We start from the raw sequence: 18,183 nt of genomic DNA, 5'->3' as shown, positions 1-18,183 counted from the left end.
CAGCTTTGCACATAATATGTCTAATTCAGCATATATGTTCTTTTGTCTGACATTCTTAGGAAAGAAAGAGAGATGTGCACCACCACCAGTGCCGCAATACCAAGTATGAAGCGCCTCATGGAAACTCCTCTTCCATCTCTTTTACTCCACTGATGGCAATAGGACGCACTCGTAGTGTAATTAAATTGCATAATTTTTATAATGTTTGTAATGCTTCCACAACCCTCTTTATACTTGTAGACTTGTATTGTATTTTAAAATAATTATGATACAAACGAATAAGACCAACAGTGTGGTGCTTAATGCAATAATGTATGTTGTGTGCCTTAACATTTCTCTTTGGCTGTATAACTAATTTGATTTTAAATAATTAAATATTCCCTCACATTTGTGTACTGTCCAGTAGTGTAAAGGTCTCAAGTTCATGCACCTTGTAAATATTACCTTTCAGAGCACACACAATAAAAACTAAAAATTTATTTACAGGCACAACAACAACTACTACAACTTCTCATCATATTAATGTGAATTGTATTCATATTATTCAAATAAATATAAGCTTAATACTGTTTGAACATAATGTTACAAATGTTATTTGGTAATAAAAAATACAATGTATTATAATTTCTGGTGTGTTCCCTAGGTTAAATCTTATTCATCACCAATGTGTGGTCTACATATTTAACAACGTAGACGTTAATTAAACATTACTTAAACGTTTTTAGAGACAGTGACACCTCGTGGCCAGTACAGGAATCGCACGTCCCGGGAATGCGGAAATCATTTTTCTTTTTTTTTTTTCTTTGGTTGCTCTTATCTGCCCACATACGCCTATTTATTGGAGCAGAACTGTCAAAAAAATCTAAAGAACGTAGACGTGTTCAGAGTCGAAACTTTAATCCCGACCACGTGGGCGCGTTTACGTGAGCCTCGAATACACTTCCGCTCGCCGCTGCAGGAGGTTTGCTGCGGGATCGGACCCTGCTGACCTCCGCGGGCGGAGAGGGGGGACGTGCCGTGGCGAGAATTCCCCGTCGTTGGAATTGTTTTTTGACGTTTGAACCCTCCAGACGGGGCAGCGGCGGCGCGCTGCGCTGTTCAGGCGACACCAGATGAAGCCACCACGGAGCAGGGTGAGGGTCGCCGTCATGTTATATCCATTTTTTCAGACGTGGCAGCAGCTGTATATTAACTGTTGAAATTTGAAGCAACGTTCCTAGCCACATTATTATTATTATAATTATTGTTTTATTTCTAGAGCCTTTTACTTGTCTTGGCCAATCCGAGGAAGCCCTACATCAGCAGGATGGATAACCCCTCCTTTATTCCAGCTCCTACTTCCATCCAGTCCCTGGAAGCGCCGGTCACGGACACCATGTCCATCGACAGGCTCTTACCAGCACAGCTCGAGTGCTTCGGCATCATCCTCCTCGGATACGTGGCTGGACGGGCCAACATCATCACGGCCACTCAGGCCAAAGGACTGGGCAACTTTGTGTCCAAGTTCGCGCTCCCTGCGCTGCTCTTCAAGAACATGGTCCTGCTGGACTTCGGCAACGTGATCTGGCCGTTCCTGTGGAGCATTCTCATCGCCAAGGTGTCGGTGTTCTTCGCGGTCTGCATACTCACGCTGCTGGTCACCGGTCGGGACGGCCGCTTCGCCAAGGCTGGCTTATACTCCATTTTTGCCACCCAGAGTAACGACTTTGCGCTGGGATATCCGATTGGTATGTTGTTTTTTTTGTTTTTTTTTTTTACATTTGAATAAAAAGGCCCATTCCAATGGGATGCGCATGTTCTGTGTGTGATCTTTGGATTTTCTTCAGATGTTCCTAAGAATAGCTTCTGATAATCTGCCAGACAGTAACGGTTGCCACTTCGAGATGTATTTGACCCTAAACCAGAAATATTATTTTCTGCATCGTAATGTTTTTTTGTAAATATGGACCTGTGCGGAACCTAAGAACCTTTTTCCCTTCCTCCTCCTCTCAGTTGAAGCCCTGTACAAGAACACTCACCCCGAGTACCTGCAGTACATCTACCTGGTGGCACCCATATCGCTCATGATCCTCAACCCCATTGGCTTTGCGTTCTGCGAGGTCCAGAAGTGGCAGGACCGGCGCGAGCCGCAGCAGAGCAAGCTGCACATAGTGGGCCTGGTGGTGCTGCAGGTGTTGAAGAACCCCATCGTCTTCATGGTGGTGGTGGGCATCGGCCTGCACTTCATCCTGAGTGCCACCGTCCCCGCGTTCATGGAGGGCTTCGTCGACGGCCTGGCCAACTCGTTCGGGGGCTCGGCGCTGTTCTACCTGGGCTTGACGATGGTGGGCCAGATGAGGCGGCTGACCAGGTCCACCGTGGCGGCGCTGATCCTGCTCATCACGGCTAAGCTGTAAGTGTGCGGCGCTCGCGTTCCGTCCTTCGCCAGATATACCGCCTCTCTCCCCGGTTGCCCAATAACGCTGCCTGCTTTGGTAAGAATGTAATTGCAGGAGCGCACCGGTTGTGGGAAAGCGATATGAGCATCAGAGCTGGCGCGGTGTGTCATTATCTGCTTTGTGCATCATTTCCCAATCCTCCTGCTACGCCGGGGAGATCTTCAGGCCTGTTATTTGTGGCAGCGTCATGTCTGGCCGTGTTTTTGTTGTTGTGTCCCGCCCCCCCCTCCCTGTACAGCCTGGTGATGCCACTGGTCTCCAGAGATATGGTGGAGTTGCTGGACGTCGGCAACACCAGCGAGGTGGACCACTCCAGCCTGTCCAACTACGCGTTCCTGTACGGGGTTTTCCCCACAGCTCCCAGCGTGGCCATCTACGCCGCCCATTACAACATGGAGCTGGAAGTTGTGAGTTCCCATCGTGGCAGCTTCACGTGGGCCTTTGAAGGAGCGTTTTCATTGGGCTTCGGGTTTAACAGCTTCTTTTTTTTCCAGATCACCTCCGGCATGGTGATCAGCACTTTCCTCTCCGCTCCGATCATGTTCGTTTCTGCTTGGCTGCTAACAATCCCCTCAATGGACCCCAAGTGTTGGGTCGAAGCTCTGCAGAACGCCAGCTTCAACATGAGCATCATAAGCTTGGTTGCCTTGGTAGGTTCTGCTGGTTCTTTTGGCTCTTGAAGAATTTCTGGCTCGCCGTATTTTGTATGAACAGCGGGCGATAAGACGTTCAGTAGCAAATGTTTAATCTCAGTCTGGTCCAGATATGCACAGGATAAAGGTACAGGCAGGAGGAACGTTTTACGTGAAGTGTTTCATGCATGTCATGTGACTTCTGGGTAGACGCCGGGTCAGAAATTGCACGAGTTGCATCTGTGCGTAACTCTGGCCCGGATGTGTCAGACTTCCTTCCTTAAATTGTATAGACACACAGTTCTGCCTAATAGGGAAAGAAAGCCACAGTTTAGTTTAAGGTACAGAAGATCCTCTATTCATCCTGTGGCCTCATCTGTTGGGGGAGGAGCAGACATCGTGATGATGATGATGATAATAATAATAATAATAATACAATCTGGCTCATATTAGGTCTTCCGTTGCAGGTGTGGACCGTTGCCGTCATGTTCCTGAGTAAGAAGTTCAGGAGGTTGCCCCACGTCTTCACGCTGAACTTTTTCCTCGCTCAGGTGCGTTAAAGGTGCACTAGAGCTTAGTGAGGCACTCTGGGTCAGCAGCGCGTCAGCACTTTTATAACCGGCTGCCCCATCTGATGTTTCCATCCAAATTGCGTAACGTTAGACTAGTTCACCTTCGTATGACCATTGCAAACATGCTTTTATTTATTCATCTATCTATTTTTACAAGAATGATTAATGGATGCATCATCCATCATATGAAAAGATCAAATTAAACGATACAGAGGCAACACAACAAACTAGTTCCTGACCAAGCTGCATTTTAATAAGCTGACATATTAAGATTTTGTTCAGCGGGCACGTTTGCTAGTGTTCCATCCATCAGTTTCAACACATTACAAATACAGTAATCGGGGTTGAAACTGTGCAAGAGGCCATGATGTTCACCGCCTTTCACATTGCAGTGGGACTGTGTCCCTTCCTTTTGTTGCAGCTGCTTGTTTCCGTTGGTATGATCTCGTGGAATTTCGCTGTGAGGCAAGACAGCTTTATTGGCCGGTTGCTGTGCTTCACGCTGTTGTACAGCTCACTTTACAGCACCTACATGTGGCCAGGTAAATCTTCCTCCTCCTCTTTTTCTGGCTTCTGACCATCCACAACACTTACATTTAGGCTGTACAACTTTTCAGGGTTCTGTGAAGGTTCTCAGTCATGAACGACTGTGAAACCGCTGGCTACAGTTGAAAGAACCGAATAAAAGCGCAAAACGTTGTCAAGGATCCATAACAAGTCCAGTTGCCGGTGAAATGAACTTTCAGGTTATTCAGAAATGTTCTTGTTTTTGAAAGCAGCTGTTTTGTCCATTAAAATATCACGATTGATTCTGTGCAGACATTGTTCATGTTGTAAATGAATATTGTAGATAGAAACGTTATCAGCAACAACATGTCTTGAATTCCATTGCAATGCTGTGTTCAAATTCAAGTATTCAACTTAAAAGCTTTATTGATTTATTAGGAAACCCTTTTATAATCATCTTAGTAGAAAGCAGAGAAAAAAGTTGCACTGATTAAAGAAGCATTAAAACAGGCCAAATTTACTCAGTAGGCCAAAATTAGGCCAAATTTAGTACGGTATCTAGTGCATCAGCAGATGCTTGATTATTCCACACTCTGTCGGTGACTTTTTTTTTTTTCTAAAATATCTTTGTAGGGCTACAGATTTTATTTAATTAGATTTATTTCTGCTCCAGGTCTAATTGCACTCTCACTTCTGCTCATGAAGAAATATGGGGAGCTGAAGGTCAGGCCAAGCATGTTGGTTATTATAGGCTGGGCGTGAGTTATTATTACTTTTATTTAATAAAACATTTTATTAGTGCTTTGCACTTATCGTTGCTCAGATTTACTTTTCATCTCTGCAGAGTTCCTGCTCTCACTGTGGCAATCCTCCTCATGGCAGGCGAGTGGGTGCCCGACACCATTGACTCTGCTTTCTACTATGGGAGACCTCAGGTACATAAACATCTACATATCTTGCATTTCTCACCCATCAGCAGTAGTTACAGGGACAGTCCTGGAGACACTCGAGGGTTAAGTGTCTTGGTCAGGGACACTGTTATTAAGTGGGGTTTGAACCTGTGGTGACGTTGTAGTCTGTGGTGACATAGGTGGGTGTCTAACCCACAAGGCTACTACCACCCAGACTAACCCCTTGACTAGTGAAATAGAAAACATTCAAATTGGTGATATTGATGTAGCTGTTTTCTACATGAGCTTTAGAATATAGAGGGTGTATAGTTGTAAATAATGTTGATCTTTTGGCTTCCAGCTCTGTGCTAAATCCTTAAATTTTCCAGTATCCCCTAATACTGTATCTGAAGTCTCTTTGTGAAGATGTAAGGGGACGAAATCCAGATCCGGATGGCTGAGCTGTCACTCTCTGAATGGAGAAGCAGAATGACCAAAGCACTCTTTACACACATCGCCATTTCTATAGAAGGCTATGGGAACTCGTATTAATGTTAAAAAATCTCACATTTTCATGTCGGGGGACATTCTCCCTTTTTCTCTTTGCTCATTGTAGATCATTTGCACTTCAGTAGTGCTGTCATGCAGTATTCTGCTGGTTGGGGGATCTTTAGTAGGTCTGAGCCGAGGCTCTGAGGACTACCAGACCCCCGAACCGCCATGTAGCACCACAGAGGAAGAAACGGCCGAGAACGAAGCAGATAACCAGAATGTCTGTGAACTGGGTTCGCCTGATATGAGATTAAATGGAGGTACGTTACAATCTGTTATCATCCACAGGTTGCCTGGTTCTCCTTTAATCATCTGACTTTGCATTGTTTCTCCAGATTGCTTGTGCGATTGTGCCTCATCTCAGCCGATGCCGGATATGATTGTCAGTACAAACGGGAGCCCTGTGACGAAACCCCAGCATGGTAAACGGGACGCCCTGTTCCTTTACACTACTGCCTTGTAGATGGTGAAACATGTCCTTGTTGAACTCTGCTCATTTGCAGAAGTGATCAAACCCGAGTTCAGAAGCACGCCGCAAAGTTGTCCTCTGAAAGAAATACTGCCAGTAATCAGTTTCCACATTTATGAGTCTTTCATTTTCTCCTGACTGTTTAGATTGTGCAGTAAACCAGTGTAGAAATAGTCCATATCTGAGGCTCGAGTCAGGTTGGGCTTTTCATGACTCTGCTAATGACTTATTATTCCCACAGTGTGCAGAGCAGTCATGAAGGTGAAGAGGAAGGAAATAGAATTTGAATAAGCGTCTTCATGCGCAATAGATTCACACGAGTTAATCTGCAAAATTTTAACCCCTTTCAAGGATAGCTGTGGATAAACTACAAAGCCAGGAACACACCGGATCTACCCTTTCCTCACCTTTTGCTTTTCTCTTTCTAACGTTTGCACCTTTTTTTCTATCAGGAAAAACCAAGGGACAGGGAATGAGATGAGCATGAAGAAAGATCTCACTCATTTTTAAAAACCTCTGTATAGCTTTATTTGTTTCCCCTTCAGGATGACCACCTTTTTTTTTTTTTTTTTTTTTTTTAACAATGTAGCCCCAACCACAGACACCGCAGCATTGCGCGTGTATAAGCCCGTGTTGCTCCTCACAGGCCCGTGCGGCTCGCCCTGCGACTCCACCCAGTGTCTCCTGGTGCAGGAGGAGCAGCAGCAGCAGGGTTTGGACCGGCAGGTGGCCCGACACGTGCTGCTGTGCCTGCTGCTGACCGTCGTCCTGCTGGCTGTGAGTTGTCCTCCATTTCTATCTCCCCACCCCATACACAGAACCACTGGGCGTGGCCCTTCTATTTGACCTTATCGGTGTCTGCACAGTCTGGATCTTTTCTTCTAGAACCTCTCCAGCTGCCTGTGGTGGCTGTTTAATCGCGTCCCCGGAAGACTTTATTTAGAGCTGCAGTTTTTCTGCGTTGTGGTCAACTTTGGACAGGTGAGCTCTCTTGGAAGGTCCACTCATCAGAGAATTGTGGGTTTGGTGTGTAGGTTTCACTCATGTGATATTTTCTGTGTTCCACAGGGTTTTATTTCATTTGGCCTTTTTGGACTGGACAAGCATTTAATTATCTTACCGTTCAAGAAAAGGTAAAAAAAAAAAAAACTTCTTTTACACTTTCACAAGCAGTGAATTGTCACAGTTACCCAACAGAGTGACCACGTACTGCCTGTGCAGGGTAGCCAGGCTGTGGAATAGCAGGGGTGCCGAGGGAGCAACCTCATCTGCAGTACCTGAGGAGGTCAGGCAAACCTGCACACAGTTCGTCAAGTACCATAAAGAACAGTGCGTGAAGGACATTGTTCAGAAAAAGAGGTGGGTTCGGATTATGCAGAACACGTACATAGGTCAGTTTTGGGTTTTTTTTTTGGCATAAAATACGATATTTGGAGCAATACAGTAGATGTTGTAAGTGGCGTGCTTAACACCTCTGTAACGGAGGACGGGTAGTCGACTCCATTAATTAATGCGAATATTGGATCATCTTTGGTCGCTTGTCTGTTGTCAGGTGTGGGAAGAGGAGTGTGGTGGATGCGTTCCTGGGCAGTGAGCTGGTGGAGTGGCTGATGCAGGTCGGCTTGGCGTCAGACCGAGGGGAGGCGCACCTCTATGGCACTCGGCTGCTGGAAGGCGGAGTCCTCCAGCACATCACACAGGAATATGGTTTCCAGGACGACAGTCTGCACTACCGCTTCATTGCAGCTTCCGGGTTGGGCTGGTAGAGGAATCGGTCCTCTGTGCAGAATGACTGGCCGTCCCTGATGCTTTTTTTTTTTTTTTTTGTAAAGTGCTGATAAAACACAGCAGGCGTTTTACGTGAAAACTGACTTCACGCGCTTGATGTTTTACATCGAATGTACTGTAGAGGCAACCCGAGCCGGGAGAGCCGAACGCAACCTGGAGCTGAACCTCAGGATTTGCAGCTGAGTAAACCCTGTTCAGGCTGAATCGATCACAGCTGGCTGATGAAAGAGTCGAGTTTCTGAAAGCAAGCTGAACATGTTTTACCCATACCCACTAAAACAGAGTTTTATTAAAGTTTTAAAGAGTGAGTGAGAATATATATATATATATATATATATATATTTTTTTTTTTTAAATAAAGGGAGGGTATAAACTAAATATGTATGAAGTGGGGGTGCAGCAGTGTAAATCAGCAGTTTACTGGCAGAAGTATCGATGCACTATCTGAATGTATTGCAAAGGTCTGTTTCTTGTGTCATAATAATAATAATAAGCACAACATTTAACAAGACCAACAATGCCAAACTTGACTTTTTTTTTTCTTTTTACCTAGTACACATAATTTGCTCAACATACACATTACAATGCTGGTTTATCAGCTGCAGTTTCAAAGTCACTTTCAAATCACTTTTTTTTTACAAGCTTGAACCACCCCCACAAATCATCAGTGTCGATATGTCAGGCTTTGGGCCTGCAGAGCCACCCCAACCAAACTTTGCAGAAGAAGAAATCATGTCAAGTGAGTCTGGATCCTTTGACTGCTTTCGCAATGCGTATATGTGACTGATTTGCCGGAAGGAGAGAAAGTACCGTAACGCTGAACATTCTAGAATGCGAACAGAAGTCGGGTCCCACAGAAGCATGCAGTGACTGAACGGAGGAGCCGCCATTGATCTGCAGCCCATAGTAAACGCTGCTCCGTGTGGTTCTATGACACTTGGGCGTTACATTTTACTGTAAACCTTCAGCTCCCGCTCCACGCTGTCTGAAAACAGGTGGACAACCACCGTGGGATCCTTAATGCTTTCTTCCAGATACTTCTCCATCTCCGACATCATGTCTTTCTCCAGCTGCCTCATGTCCTGCACAATTTCTTGACCTCTCTGCTAAAACATACATATATAAAACACTATGAAACGCGCGGTAAATAACGAGAATAGATTCGAATTCGCGAAACGTACCCGAGCGCTGTCGATGGCGGCTGCTACCTGCGCGTGCCGTATAAACAGTGGGTGTTTGCGGTCCGGCTTGCTCTGAAAGCGCGGTTTCTTTTTCACCGGGTCGGCTTCCCCAAAACAGGGTGAGCAGGTGTGCTTCAACTGCTTAACGTCCGCCACGAAAACGAACGGCTTAAAAACAGATCTGAAAGGGAGAGGGGGGGGTTGTTTCTAACTGAAGTGACACGGCCTGACCGATGAGCAAGACACGTAACCCTGTGATGAGGGCGTCTGGTAAATGCGGTGAATGTGAAGGGTACCTGTCAGGGTCCGGGGTTGCAGTGAAGTAGTGGACTCCAGGGAGACTGGGGTCCCGGGGGACCACAGACACCATGCTTCCTGTGCTCATGAACGACCCCTCCATGTTGATGCCACTCTCCTTGTCCCTCAGAATGTCCATCATAGTCTTCGCTGTGATGTGCTCTGATGGTTGATATAAAAATCACCCTTCTATTCGCCAAAACAACTGCAGGAATAAATAATTACTAGACCTGTGAGCAGATATAAATGGGGGCTTTCAATCATCAATCATAAATGCTAATTGTTTAGTATAATCAATTAAAGGGATGTGGCTTATTATCATCATCTTTTAAGGATTGATTGAACATTATGTATTTTTTATGTTAAAGTGTTACAGGAGTAACGCGTGTTACTAAGAGTCTCGTGAACACATAATTTCACTTAATTTAGCATCCGTCTGGTTTGGTTGTATTAGGATGTTTTAGTGAGAGTATAATAGCTTTAATTAATCTAGGTCACGCCAAGAAATATTATTGCACAAATCACAAAAAAAAACCCTTTGCAATAATTTTTTGGTTACTCCGTGAAGTATCTGGTCTAGGCTGTAGTGCCTAGACCAGTGCCTACCATTGCTTTTTTCCAGGAGCTTCTTTCCCTCACAGTAGCGACTGCCAGAGGCTTCGATCCGAGCGGTAGTCATGAACGAGTAAGCTTCTGTAAAGTTGAACGCTGCCGTCCCATCCCACCAGCCTTGCTTCTTGGCGTACTCTCTCATCTGAGGATGCTCTTTGTCAATCTTGGTTGTGATTGAGTACTGATTGGAGATGTTTCTGTATCCACCTTTAGAGGAACAGCGGAAATGGAAGTGATCACGAATGAAACAGGACATGATCATGTTGAAATTCTGTCCAATTCTACTCACCATCTACTTTTTCTGCTGCCCAGTACTTCCCAGACGTCTCCAGCACCCAAGCCTCAGTTCTGTCAGCAATGAGGAAGCTGTTGTGGTAGCAGAAACCACACTGATCCTCCAGGCAGTTCCCTCCCTGACCATATTTCTCCAGCAGCTCAGTAATGATCTCCACGGCCTTCACGGCCGCGTCTGCCCTCTCTAGGCCGAGCCTGGGAAATCATGCAAGTAGTTCAATAATAATTACATAAAACTAATTAGTAATTAACAAAACCCAAATTAATAAGAAAAAAAATGGAACTAATATTTCTGTCATTGAGAATACTTTATATGTATACTTAAAAAAAGAAAAAAAAGACACGTTTATCGTTCTATGACAAGAGTATCCAATATTCAAAAATTTAATTTGCATACACATGAGGGACATTATAACTTAATAAACAGAACGTGATGTGTTCCGTGCTGATACCTCACAAGATCCATCCCAAGCAACGCCTCTTCCCCATCAGCGCTCTCTTTGCCCCAGACTGCCTCGTTGCCAATGCAGACCTGGTGCTCGTTCGCCCCCATTTCAGCCCCCCACAGCCAAGCTGGTTTACTGAGGACCACTGCAAATGTGTGGGGGACCTGCTCGATCGCAATGTATGTACACTGGGCATGCAAATAGAAAAACAGATCAATAAAACTACATTCTTCTGTTCATTCTTTTTCATTTTTTAATGAAATGCTACAAGGATTTCGGCAAGCACACCTCCACTTTCTGGCCTGCACCACAGTCTCTGGCGGGGAAGTAGACCACCTCCTGCACTTCATCGCAGGGTCTGTCAGAGTTCTTCCCAAAGACGATTCGTTGCCCCTCTGTGGATGGGGGCAGAGCCACAAAAGTGTCACAGGAGCTTGGATGCATCCTACGGAGCAAAAAGCATGTCACTGGCTGAACTCCAACAGAACCTTCGCCATGACGCTGAATTTCAGTCATTCCTGCTATTGGGGCAAAATCTGATTTAATCGTGCTGGGCGTCACATCACGGCAATATAGTAATAATCTAATAAAAAAAATAAACGTAAACGCAACGATCTTTCCAAATGCTAGTGTTCTGTGTCAATTACGTGGATCTATACTCACGCGGTGATTAATCACCATATTGAGAGCGATATTGATAATAACTGAGAGCGACTAGAAACAGGAAGCGGCCCCGTAATCAGAGGGTTGCCGGTTCGAATCCCGACTGAGCAAAGCACCGTCCCCACACACTGCTCACCAAGGGTGGTGGTTAAAAGCAGAGGACGCATTTCGTTGTGTCACCGTGTGCTGTGCTGCGCTGCAGTGTTTCACAATCACTTCGCTTTCACTTTAAACTCAAGACTTTACTCCATGAAATGCTGGCAAATCCCAGCAGCTCAGGGGACAGACGCGCGACACGCAACTACTGAACCGTGCTCTTACTAATCTTACATGATTTCTGCTCGTCTGCTCTCACCTCTCCGCGCAGTTTCACCACCCGAGTCCAGGTGTTGTACCGATTTCTGTGACCCGTCGAATTCCGTGACCCTAGATGACGCTATGCCGCGAAAGATGGTAAACAACGTGAAACATATATAATACACGATAACTGGTAGCTGAATTATTTGATTATTGAGCGTTAATTGTACCTTGAGAGCAATAAACAACTAAGTGAAATATGCAGCCTTGTTATTATCCAGGAGCGCTCATTATTTTAACGAGGTTAAATAGAGAAATGCAACACACACTAAACCAGTTCAGCTAACTTCTTTCATCCTCTAATACCTGCATCTACAACATTTACATTTCTAATCACTGGAACCAGGGACAACAGGTCACATTTGTTGACAGGCGCCGTCAGATGCTGTGACCGTGCTGTAGGTAGGATCCTAACTGTCTTCCGCGTCACAGCGCCATCTAGGGTCGCGGAATTTGACGGGACACAGAATTCGGTACAACACCGGCGATAGAGCGGAGGTCAGCAGGCGAGCCGGAAACAGAACCGCGCAGCCGCTGCGCTCTCGCCGTAAACACGTCTCGGGGCCTGTAGCGAAATCAACATGGGCAAGTCGTTTGCCAACTTTATGTGCAAAAAGGATTTTCATCCTGCATCGAAATCAAACATCAAGAAGGTATCTGTGTCGAGTTGCTAACTGGTCAGCTAGCCGCTTAGCTCGGATTAAGGCGACGCAGAAACGCATAATGATTCGCCGAGTTGCAGTTCATATATGATTTTATCATTTTAACCAGCGCGGCATAGACGCGCTGCTTGTATGTTTAACCAAGTAACGAAGGCTGGGCCGCTTTCATATGTTAGCGAGCTATGCGAACGTCGTCTGTTTGCTAACTCTGCTAAGCGGCTAAAGCCCACGTCACACCAGCTACAGTTTTTAAGAAAGTGTTGGAGGTAGGTGCGTGCTAAAAAGTACAAATATCCGTCTCCCTCCAGGTATGGATAGCAGAACAGAAACTATCCTTCGAGAAGAAGAAACAGGAGGACCTCATGCAGGCTTATGTCAAGGAGCAAGATACCTACAACAACAGGTTAGAGCAGCTGGAAGATGTACATGCACATCTGTGTTTGTGGGTGGGTGTGTGTGTGTGTGTATATATATACACACACACACAGTACAGGGAAAACGTTTGGACATGAGAAGGTGTGTCCAAGCGTTTGGCCTGTACAGTCTATATATAATGTGTGTGTGTGTGTGTGTGTATTTACATATATTGTTATCCCTTTTGCAGACTGTTAATGGGGGATGACCGGGTTAAGAACGGCCTGAATTTCATGTACGAAGCTCCTCCAGGTGCATCTAAAGGTGCGTCTCCGAGGTCCAGACTGCATCAACCAAACTTTGTTCTTAATATTTTTGACCTTATTGGTTCTTAATGATGTTTTGTCTGTTTCTTTTTTCTATTCTTTTTTTTTATTATTATTGAGAAGAGGATGAAAAGGAGGTAGGTGTCTGCTTCATATATGTTACTGAATTACTTTGTTAGTATTAAATTGGGTAATGTTATGCATTTTGTTAATGTTGAACATTAGGAAGGAGAGTCTGACTACAAGTTTGAATGGCAGAAAGGTGCTCCTCGTGAAAAGTAAGTCAACATTCAGGCTTTGAAACTGTAATTCTCTCAAAAATGAAACCAAAATCCAAAAAACATAAATATTAGCACTTTTTACTTAATATTTAAGACGAGTACTTAATCATTTAATTAGAATGTATTTTAAAACAAAAACTGAAGGTTTGCAGATATTCGAAACACGGTTACTTTGCGATGTGAAATTACTAATTTACTATTTTCAATGAAATTCAAAGCAAATTATCTTAACCCAGATATTCAAAGATCAGTATATATGTTATATTGAATAGTGCATCATGCTTAATTAAAATATTCATACAATGCACCACATTAGTACAGGCTATCATTTGTTAAACTTAACAGGACTCCTGTAGCTTTTAGACCAGTGACATTGTCCCTGTGCATCACACCATCTCGGTCATTTTAGTTGCATATATTGGTATTGCATAAACATCATTTTATTGAAATGTTGCACAATTCTCACACCCATTACGTTGAATAGTATGTATTTCAGTGTATGCAATAGTTTTGTCTGAACGCTTATAGAGTTCACAGAATTTTACTGTGGAAGTTGGCTTTAACAAGTGAGACTAGATTCCTGTGTCCTGTGCATCACATGGCAAGTTTTCAAACTGCTTGTATGGCTTTTGTCATAATTTTATGTCAGTAACCAGTAGTACGGAACAACCAGTACCACATACATGTCACACTTGTTCATCAGGGTTTTTGCAGATTCTTAAGAAGTCTTAAATTGGATTTTCGAAAAATTAAGGCCTCAAATATAATTAAAAATGCCTAGTAATCCTTAAATCCAGAATTAAAGGTCTTAAAAATACTGCAGACCCAATAATTCTATTCACTGGTAACTAAATTTTTTTTGTGTATGAAATTAGAATTACAACACCGTCTATGGAGCAAGACTGCTAAATTCTGCACTTGTCGGCGGACATGTTTTTCTTTAATATTTATTTTTTCCTGATATTGAATGAGGAATAATCAGGAGGGAAAAGTATATATTAACATTAATATTTCCTAAATCAAATGAGACAAGCCTTCAACCTGTCAATCCATCAGTCATTACGCTGCGCACTTCTGGGTTCTCAAGTGCATCACCATCAGATCAAGAACGCAAAATGAAGCGATTTATATTATATTTATATTTTTATATTGCGATTTATATGCAGTACTTGGACTGAAGTGATAAAATATTATGACATTTTCTCAGTTTACCAAAACTGATACCGGCTGCTCGGTCTTCGGTCTGTTAACCGTGAGCCAAATAAATAAATACAGAGGGGGGCTTATTACTTTTCACAGGGTTTTATGCAACTACTACAACTTTCTTAAAGCACCCCGCATTGACGTCATAATGACATCCCACGTGGGAATGAATATGGAGTTGGACGAAGGTGAACTTGTAGTTAAAAATGCAACAAATACAAGTTTGTATCAGCACCTAACACCATAAAATGTCCCATTTATATTCAGCAGTTCCTATATACTACTATATTTAGTACATCTTTCTTAAAATGTACCTTTTTTGGAAAAAAATCTTATTGATTTATTTAGTTTTATTAAGCTGCAGTATTGGGAAAATAACATTTGCATTGATGTAAAATTTTACTCATTATTAATTTTGTGGTTTTTATCTATCTATTTATTTATTTATTTATTTATTGATTGATTGATAGGCAAGCAAGTGCCATTTGTCATATTGCATTATTGATTATTGAGCCCAGCCTGGAAATAAGAAATCGAAAATATTGCCGTAACCCCTAGTGGCTTATAATATGAGTCTTGTAACATTGACAATGGATAAAACAAAATTTTGAAAAAAAATTAAATATATATATCTAATAATAACATATTTTTAACTGTTATTTATAATGTATTTTTGAAGAGTATTAAATTTGGCTTCCTTTAACTTGCAGAAACTGTGGTTCATAATTCTGATGACTAGTGATGGGGAAACGTGTGTTATCGAAATGTCCCATGCATCATATAGAGAATAGTCAACAGAGTTGCTGCATTTTGAGTTTTCTTTCATACGTAATTTATTTTAGGTATGCAAAGGATGACATGAACATACGAGATCAGCCATTTGGAATTCAGGTAATGTTTTGATCTAGTGTCCACATAATTGTGCATTTAAAGCTGTATGTTGCATTATTAGGTTTTCTACAAAATGTATATCTCTATACATATATGATATTGTTTCAGCAGGCAACCTTTTTTGGGTGTATACTACATATATATTACAAAGCTGTTGTTTAACATAGTTTATTCCATCAGTAGGAGATGCAGTTTTTGTAGCTCAATTTATGTGTGTATGTATGTATGTATAATGGCAGGTGCGCAATGTGAGATGCATCAAATGCCACAAATGGGGCCATGTGAACACCGACAGGGAGTGTCCTTTGTTCGGTCTGTCTGGAATCAATGCCAGCTCTGTGGCCACTGACGAAGGAGGTATGCATTTCAGCCATGCTTCCCAAAAACATGTTTTACGCTTGTGAACGTGCTATATGCACAACGTTCTGACTCCCGCGGTGCCATATTTAAATGTTGAACAGTATTCAGTATCCTGATACCAGTCCTGACAACCAGTCTTAACTTCGCTTATCCTGCTGAAAAGTGAGCAGCGTGTCGTTTTTAACTTTAATGGTGATTAGTAGATTATAAATGCTAAATGCAGTGAGTCTGTGGACCTGCGGTGACGAAGGCAAGTGTTGGTCATTTTGTCAATGTGTCCGTAGACACACTGACCCCGTTTGTTGTCACACTGCACTTCAACAGTCACCTACTTGCATTTCATTAAAGAATTGATAAAAAATTGTGACCGCAGCATTTTGTATAATAATTAAGAACTGTGCGCTGTTTGCACGTTGTCGCCTGTCATAGCGTTGCATTTGTAGTTTGAAGAACAATGTGCACGACCGTCAAAAGAGTGTGAGAGGGTGTGTGTGCGCCGATCGGCTGCCGCCATTGTGACTCTCTCAGGCAGCAGCGCAGCAGTGTAATGCGTTTACCGGGCGAGAGTCCAGCGCACGCTGCTGATGCCGTAGCGCCGTGATGGCGCTCCTCCTGTGTCGGGAGAAAAATGCAATTATTGTGTATTCTGATTCCCGTAACCGCTGCTTTGCGAGAATAATATCGTATGATTTGCTCAGCCGGAGGATGAGTGAGTTGATTTGGTGTCCCTTTCTGTTAACAAAGCCGCCTCTGAATTCCCCACTGTGGAGGCAGTGGTGGATGTGGGCAGACATCAATGGGACTTTGAGGCTGTGATTTGTGCTAACAGGTCCGTCGATGCACCCCTCGGAGTTAATGGCGGAGATGCGAAACAGTGGGTTCGCGCTGAAAAAATGTGTCCTTGGAAGGAACGCAACTGTTTGCGATCTGGCGCAGGTAATCTTCACGTTCCCTCCCTCCCTCCCTCCCTCCCTCCCTCCTCCGGGAGAAAAATAAGAGCAATGGTATCCATGCCGGAGCGTGAGTCCGTGCGTGATTGCAGTAAAATGGCCAATTATCAGAAATGCACCACAGAGCCGTTCTAGTCAGAACAAATTTAGTCAAGAGGGTGGATTTGATGAAACTAACTGCTGAAATAATGGGAATACGGTACGAGCTGGGATTTGGGCCTTTTTCAACACTTGTCGTACTGTACGTCCACACTCAACTTGTGGTGTGTGTGTGTGTGTGTGTGTGTGTGTGTGTGTGTGTGTGTGTGTGTGTGTGTGTGTGTGTGTGTGTGTGTGTGTGAGGCAAATTCGTCACCATCATGTTGTTATATTACAGGAGTTTGTAGCGAGCGAGGAAGAGGAGGATCCAGAAGTTGAGTTCCTCAAATCTCTCACCACAAAACAGAAACAGAAGCTCCTCAGGTTAATAATGGAAAATTAATTCATTTCTTGTCTAACAATAAAACTGGAAAATTAGGACTGGGCCCAGTACAAATCGCAGAATTGTCCCAAAATATAAGATGTTTTTCTTTTGCACAAAAAAATGGTTTTATGTTCAATATGGTCCAGACCAATATTGTATTTATGTCACAAATTTTTCATTAAAATATTTATTTAAATCCATAATTTCACTGCCAACTCCCACCGCACGTTATTTAATTTGAACTGAATAATATGTAACTGTGATGTAAGAATTTAATGTCATTTTTCACGTTTGTTTTCTGCGTGTTTTCTCTGTGAAGGAAGCTTGATCGCCTTGAAAAGAAAAAGAAGAAGAAGAAGAAGAGTAAAAAGCAGAAGAAGAGTAAAGGCAAGGAGAAGAAGAAACGGAAGGAAGCCCGCAGTGAGGACAGCGACTCGTCTGACAGCAGCGGCGACTCGGACTCCAGTGATGAAGACGAGTCCAGGAGGCAGAAGAAGGCGGCAGCAACATCGACCGGGAAGAGGAGGGACTCCGTCGCCGACGACAGCGGCCGCGGCCAGAGTGAGCGGCGAGGGAGGGGCGGGGCTAAGGAACCTTCCGGCAGGAACAGGTCACAGAGTCCCGCGCCGAGTCACAGGCGGCAGAGAGACGGACACGCCCACGCGGGCAGCAGTGACCACAGGAGACACCAGAGTCCTGCGAAGGACTGCAGAGTCCCTCACGACCGAGACGGACACCGACAGGGCTGGGAGAGGAAAGGCAGGGAGAGGGATGGAGGGAGGAGCAGAAGCAGAGACCGGAGCGAGAGTCCGAGCAGAGATCAAGGGCGAGGGAGGGCAGGGAGAGGCCCGAGCAGAAGCCGAGAGCGAGGGAGAGGGGAGGGACAGAGGAGCCGGAGTGGCGAGGGCAGTAAGAGAGACCTCAGCAGAGAAGGAATGGAGAGAAAACACCGGAACTGAGCAATTATGTGTTTAAAAAAAAAAAAAAAAAAAGGG

The 18,183-nt window shown here is 43.9% G+C and overlaps 3 protein-coding genes across 10 annotated transcripts; 2 read left to right on the top strand and 1 right to left on the bottom strand.

Moving 5' to 3' along the window:
* Nucleotides 1-816: 816 nt before the first annotated feature.
* gpr155a (G protein-coupled receptor 155a) lies at nucleotides 817-8,373 on the top strand. Of its 3 annotated transcripts, XM_028990917.1 has the most exons (16): nucleotides 817-1,133; nucleotides 1,259-1,727; nucleotides 1,993-2,392; nucleotides 2,677-2,845; nucleotides 2,933-3,088; nucleotides 3,538-3,621; nucleotides 4,064-4,184; nucleotides 4,823-4,907; nucleotides 4,994-5,084; nucleotides 5,656-5,851; nucleotides 5,927-6,013; nucleotides 6,650-6,837; nucleotides 6,946-7,041; nucleotides 7,129-7,193; nucleotides 7,282-7,419; nucleotides 7,613-8,373. In XM_028990917.1, exons 1-16 carry the CDS (start codon nucleotides 1,113-1,115, stop codon nucleotides 7,824-7,826), a joined length of 2,580 nt encoding a protein of 859 aa, XP_028846750.1. In that variant the 5' UTR covers nucleotides 817-1,112; the 3' UTR covers nucleotides 7,827-8,373. The 3 variants fall into 3 exon arrangements, 2 of the variants coding, with proteins under 2 accessions (XP_028846750.1, XP_028846751.1); XR_003750758.1 differs by lacking the exon at nucleotides 7,613-8,373 and having other exon boundaries at nucleotides 6,927-7,041; nucleotides 7,282-7,356; XM_028990918.1 differs by lacking the exon at nucleotides 5,927-6,013.
* On the bottom strand, nucleotides 8,364-12,108 carry scrn3 (secernin 3). Of its 6 annotated transcripts, none has more exons than XM_028990919.1 (9): nucleotides 11,869-11,986; nucleotides 11,672-11,777; nucleotides 10,967-11,123; nucleotides 10,685-10,866; nucleotides 10,228-10,427; nucleotides 9,933-10,145; nucleotides 9,326-9,488; nucleotides 9,030-9,210; nucleotides 8,364-8,954 (listed from the first exon to the last, which is right to left on the bottom strand). In XM_028990919.1, coding segments are annotated over exons 2-9 (1,260 nt in total). In that variant the 5' UTR covers nucleotides 11,674-11,777; nucleotides 11,869-11,986; the 3' UTR covers nucleotides 8,364-8,792. The 6 variants fall into 6 exon arrangements, with proteins under 6 accessions (XP_028846752.1, XP_028846758.1, XP_028846756.1 ...); XM_028990925.1 differs by having other exon boundaries at nucleotides 9,057-9,210; XM_028990923.1 differs by having other exon boundaries at nucleotides 11,697-11,777.
* A 60-nt stretch (nucleotides 12,109-12,168) lies between these two features.
* Nucleotides 12,169-18,183, top strand: cirsr (corepressor of RBPJ and splicing regulator). The gene is made up of 10 exons (XM_028991212.1): nucleotides 12,169-12,351; nucleotides 12,669-12,763; nucleotides 12,965-13,038; nucleotides 13,164-13,177; nucleotides 13,266-13,318; nucleotides 15,367-15,415; nucleotides 15,655-15,772; nucleotides 16,605-16,711; nucleotides 17,102-17,187; nucleotides 17,508-18,183. The coding sequence occupies exons 1-10, from the start codon at nucleotides 12,280-12,282 to the stop codon at nucleotides 18,145-18,147; spliced, it is 1,308 nt and encodes a 435-aa protein (XP_028847045.1). The 5' UTR covers nucleotides 12,169-12,279; the 3' UTR covers nucleotides 18,148-18,183.

Source organism: Denticeps clupeoides, chromosome 9 (genome assembly GCF_900700375.1).
Source record: "Denticeps clupeoides chromosome 9, fDenClu1.1, whole genome shotgun sequence".
NCBI lineage: Eukaryota > Metazoa > Chordata > Actinopteri > Clupeiformes > Denticipitidae > Denticeps > Denticeps clupeoides.
Note: the sequence above shows the minus strand (reverse complement) of the source record. Positions and strands in the feature narration are given on the sequence as shown.

Coding starts and splice junctions, on each gene's coding strand:
- gpr155a (XM_028990917.1), top strand. CDS start 1,113: ATGAAGCCACCACGGAGCAGG. Junction 1,134..1,258: donor TGAAGCCACCACGGAGCAGG/GTGAGGGTCGCC, acceptor TTTTATTTCTAG/AGCCTTTTACTTGTCTTGGC. Junction 7,194..7,281: donor ATCTTACCGTTCAAGAAAAG/GTAAAAAAAAAA, acceptor CTGCCTGTGCAG/GGTAGCCAGGCTGTGGAATA.
- scrn3 (XM_028990922.1), bottom strand. Junction 9,211..9,325: donor GCAACCCCGGACCCTGACAG/GTACCCTTCACA, acceptor TCTCCCTTTCAG/ATCTGTTTTTAAGCCGTTCG. Junction 8,955..9,029: donor CCGCCATCGACAGCGCTCGG/GTACGTTTCGCG, acceptor TGTATGTTTTAG/CAGAGAGGTCAAGAAATTGT.
- cirsr (XM_028991212.1), top strand. CDS start 12,280: ATGGGCAAGTCGTTTGCCAACTTTATGTGCAAAAAGGATTTTCATCCT. Junction 13,319..15,366: donor AAAGGTGCTCCTCGTGAAAA/GTAAGTCAACAT, acceptor AATTTATTTTAG/GTATGCAAAGGATGACATGA. Junction 15,773..16,604: donor TGTGGCCACTGACGAAGGAG/GTATGCATTTCA, acceptor TTGTGCTAACAG/GTCCGTCGATGCACCCCTCG.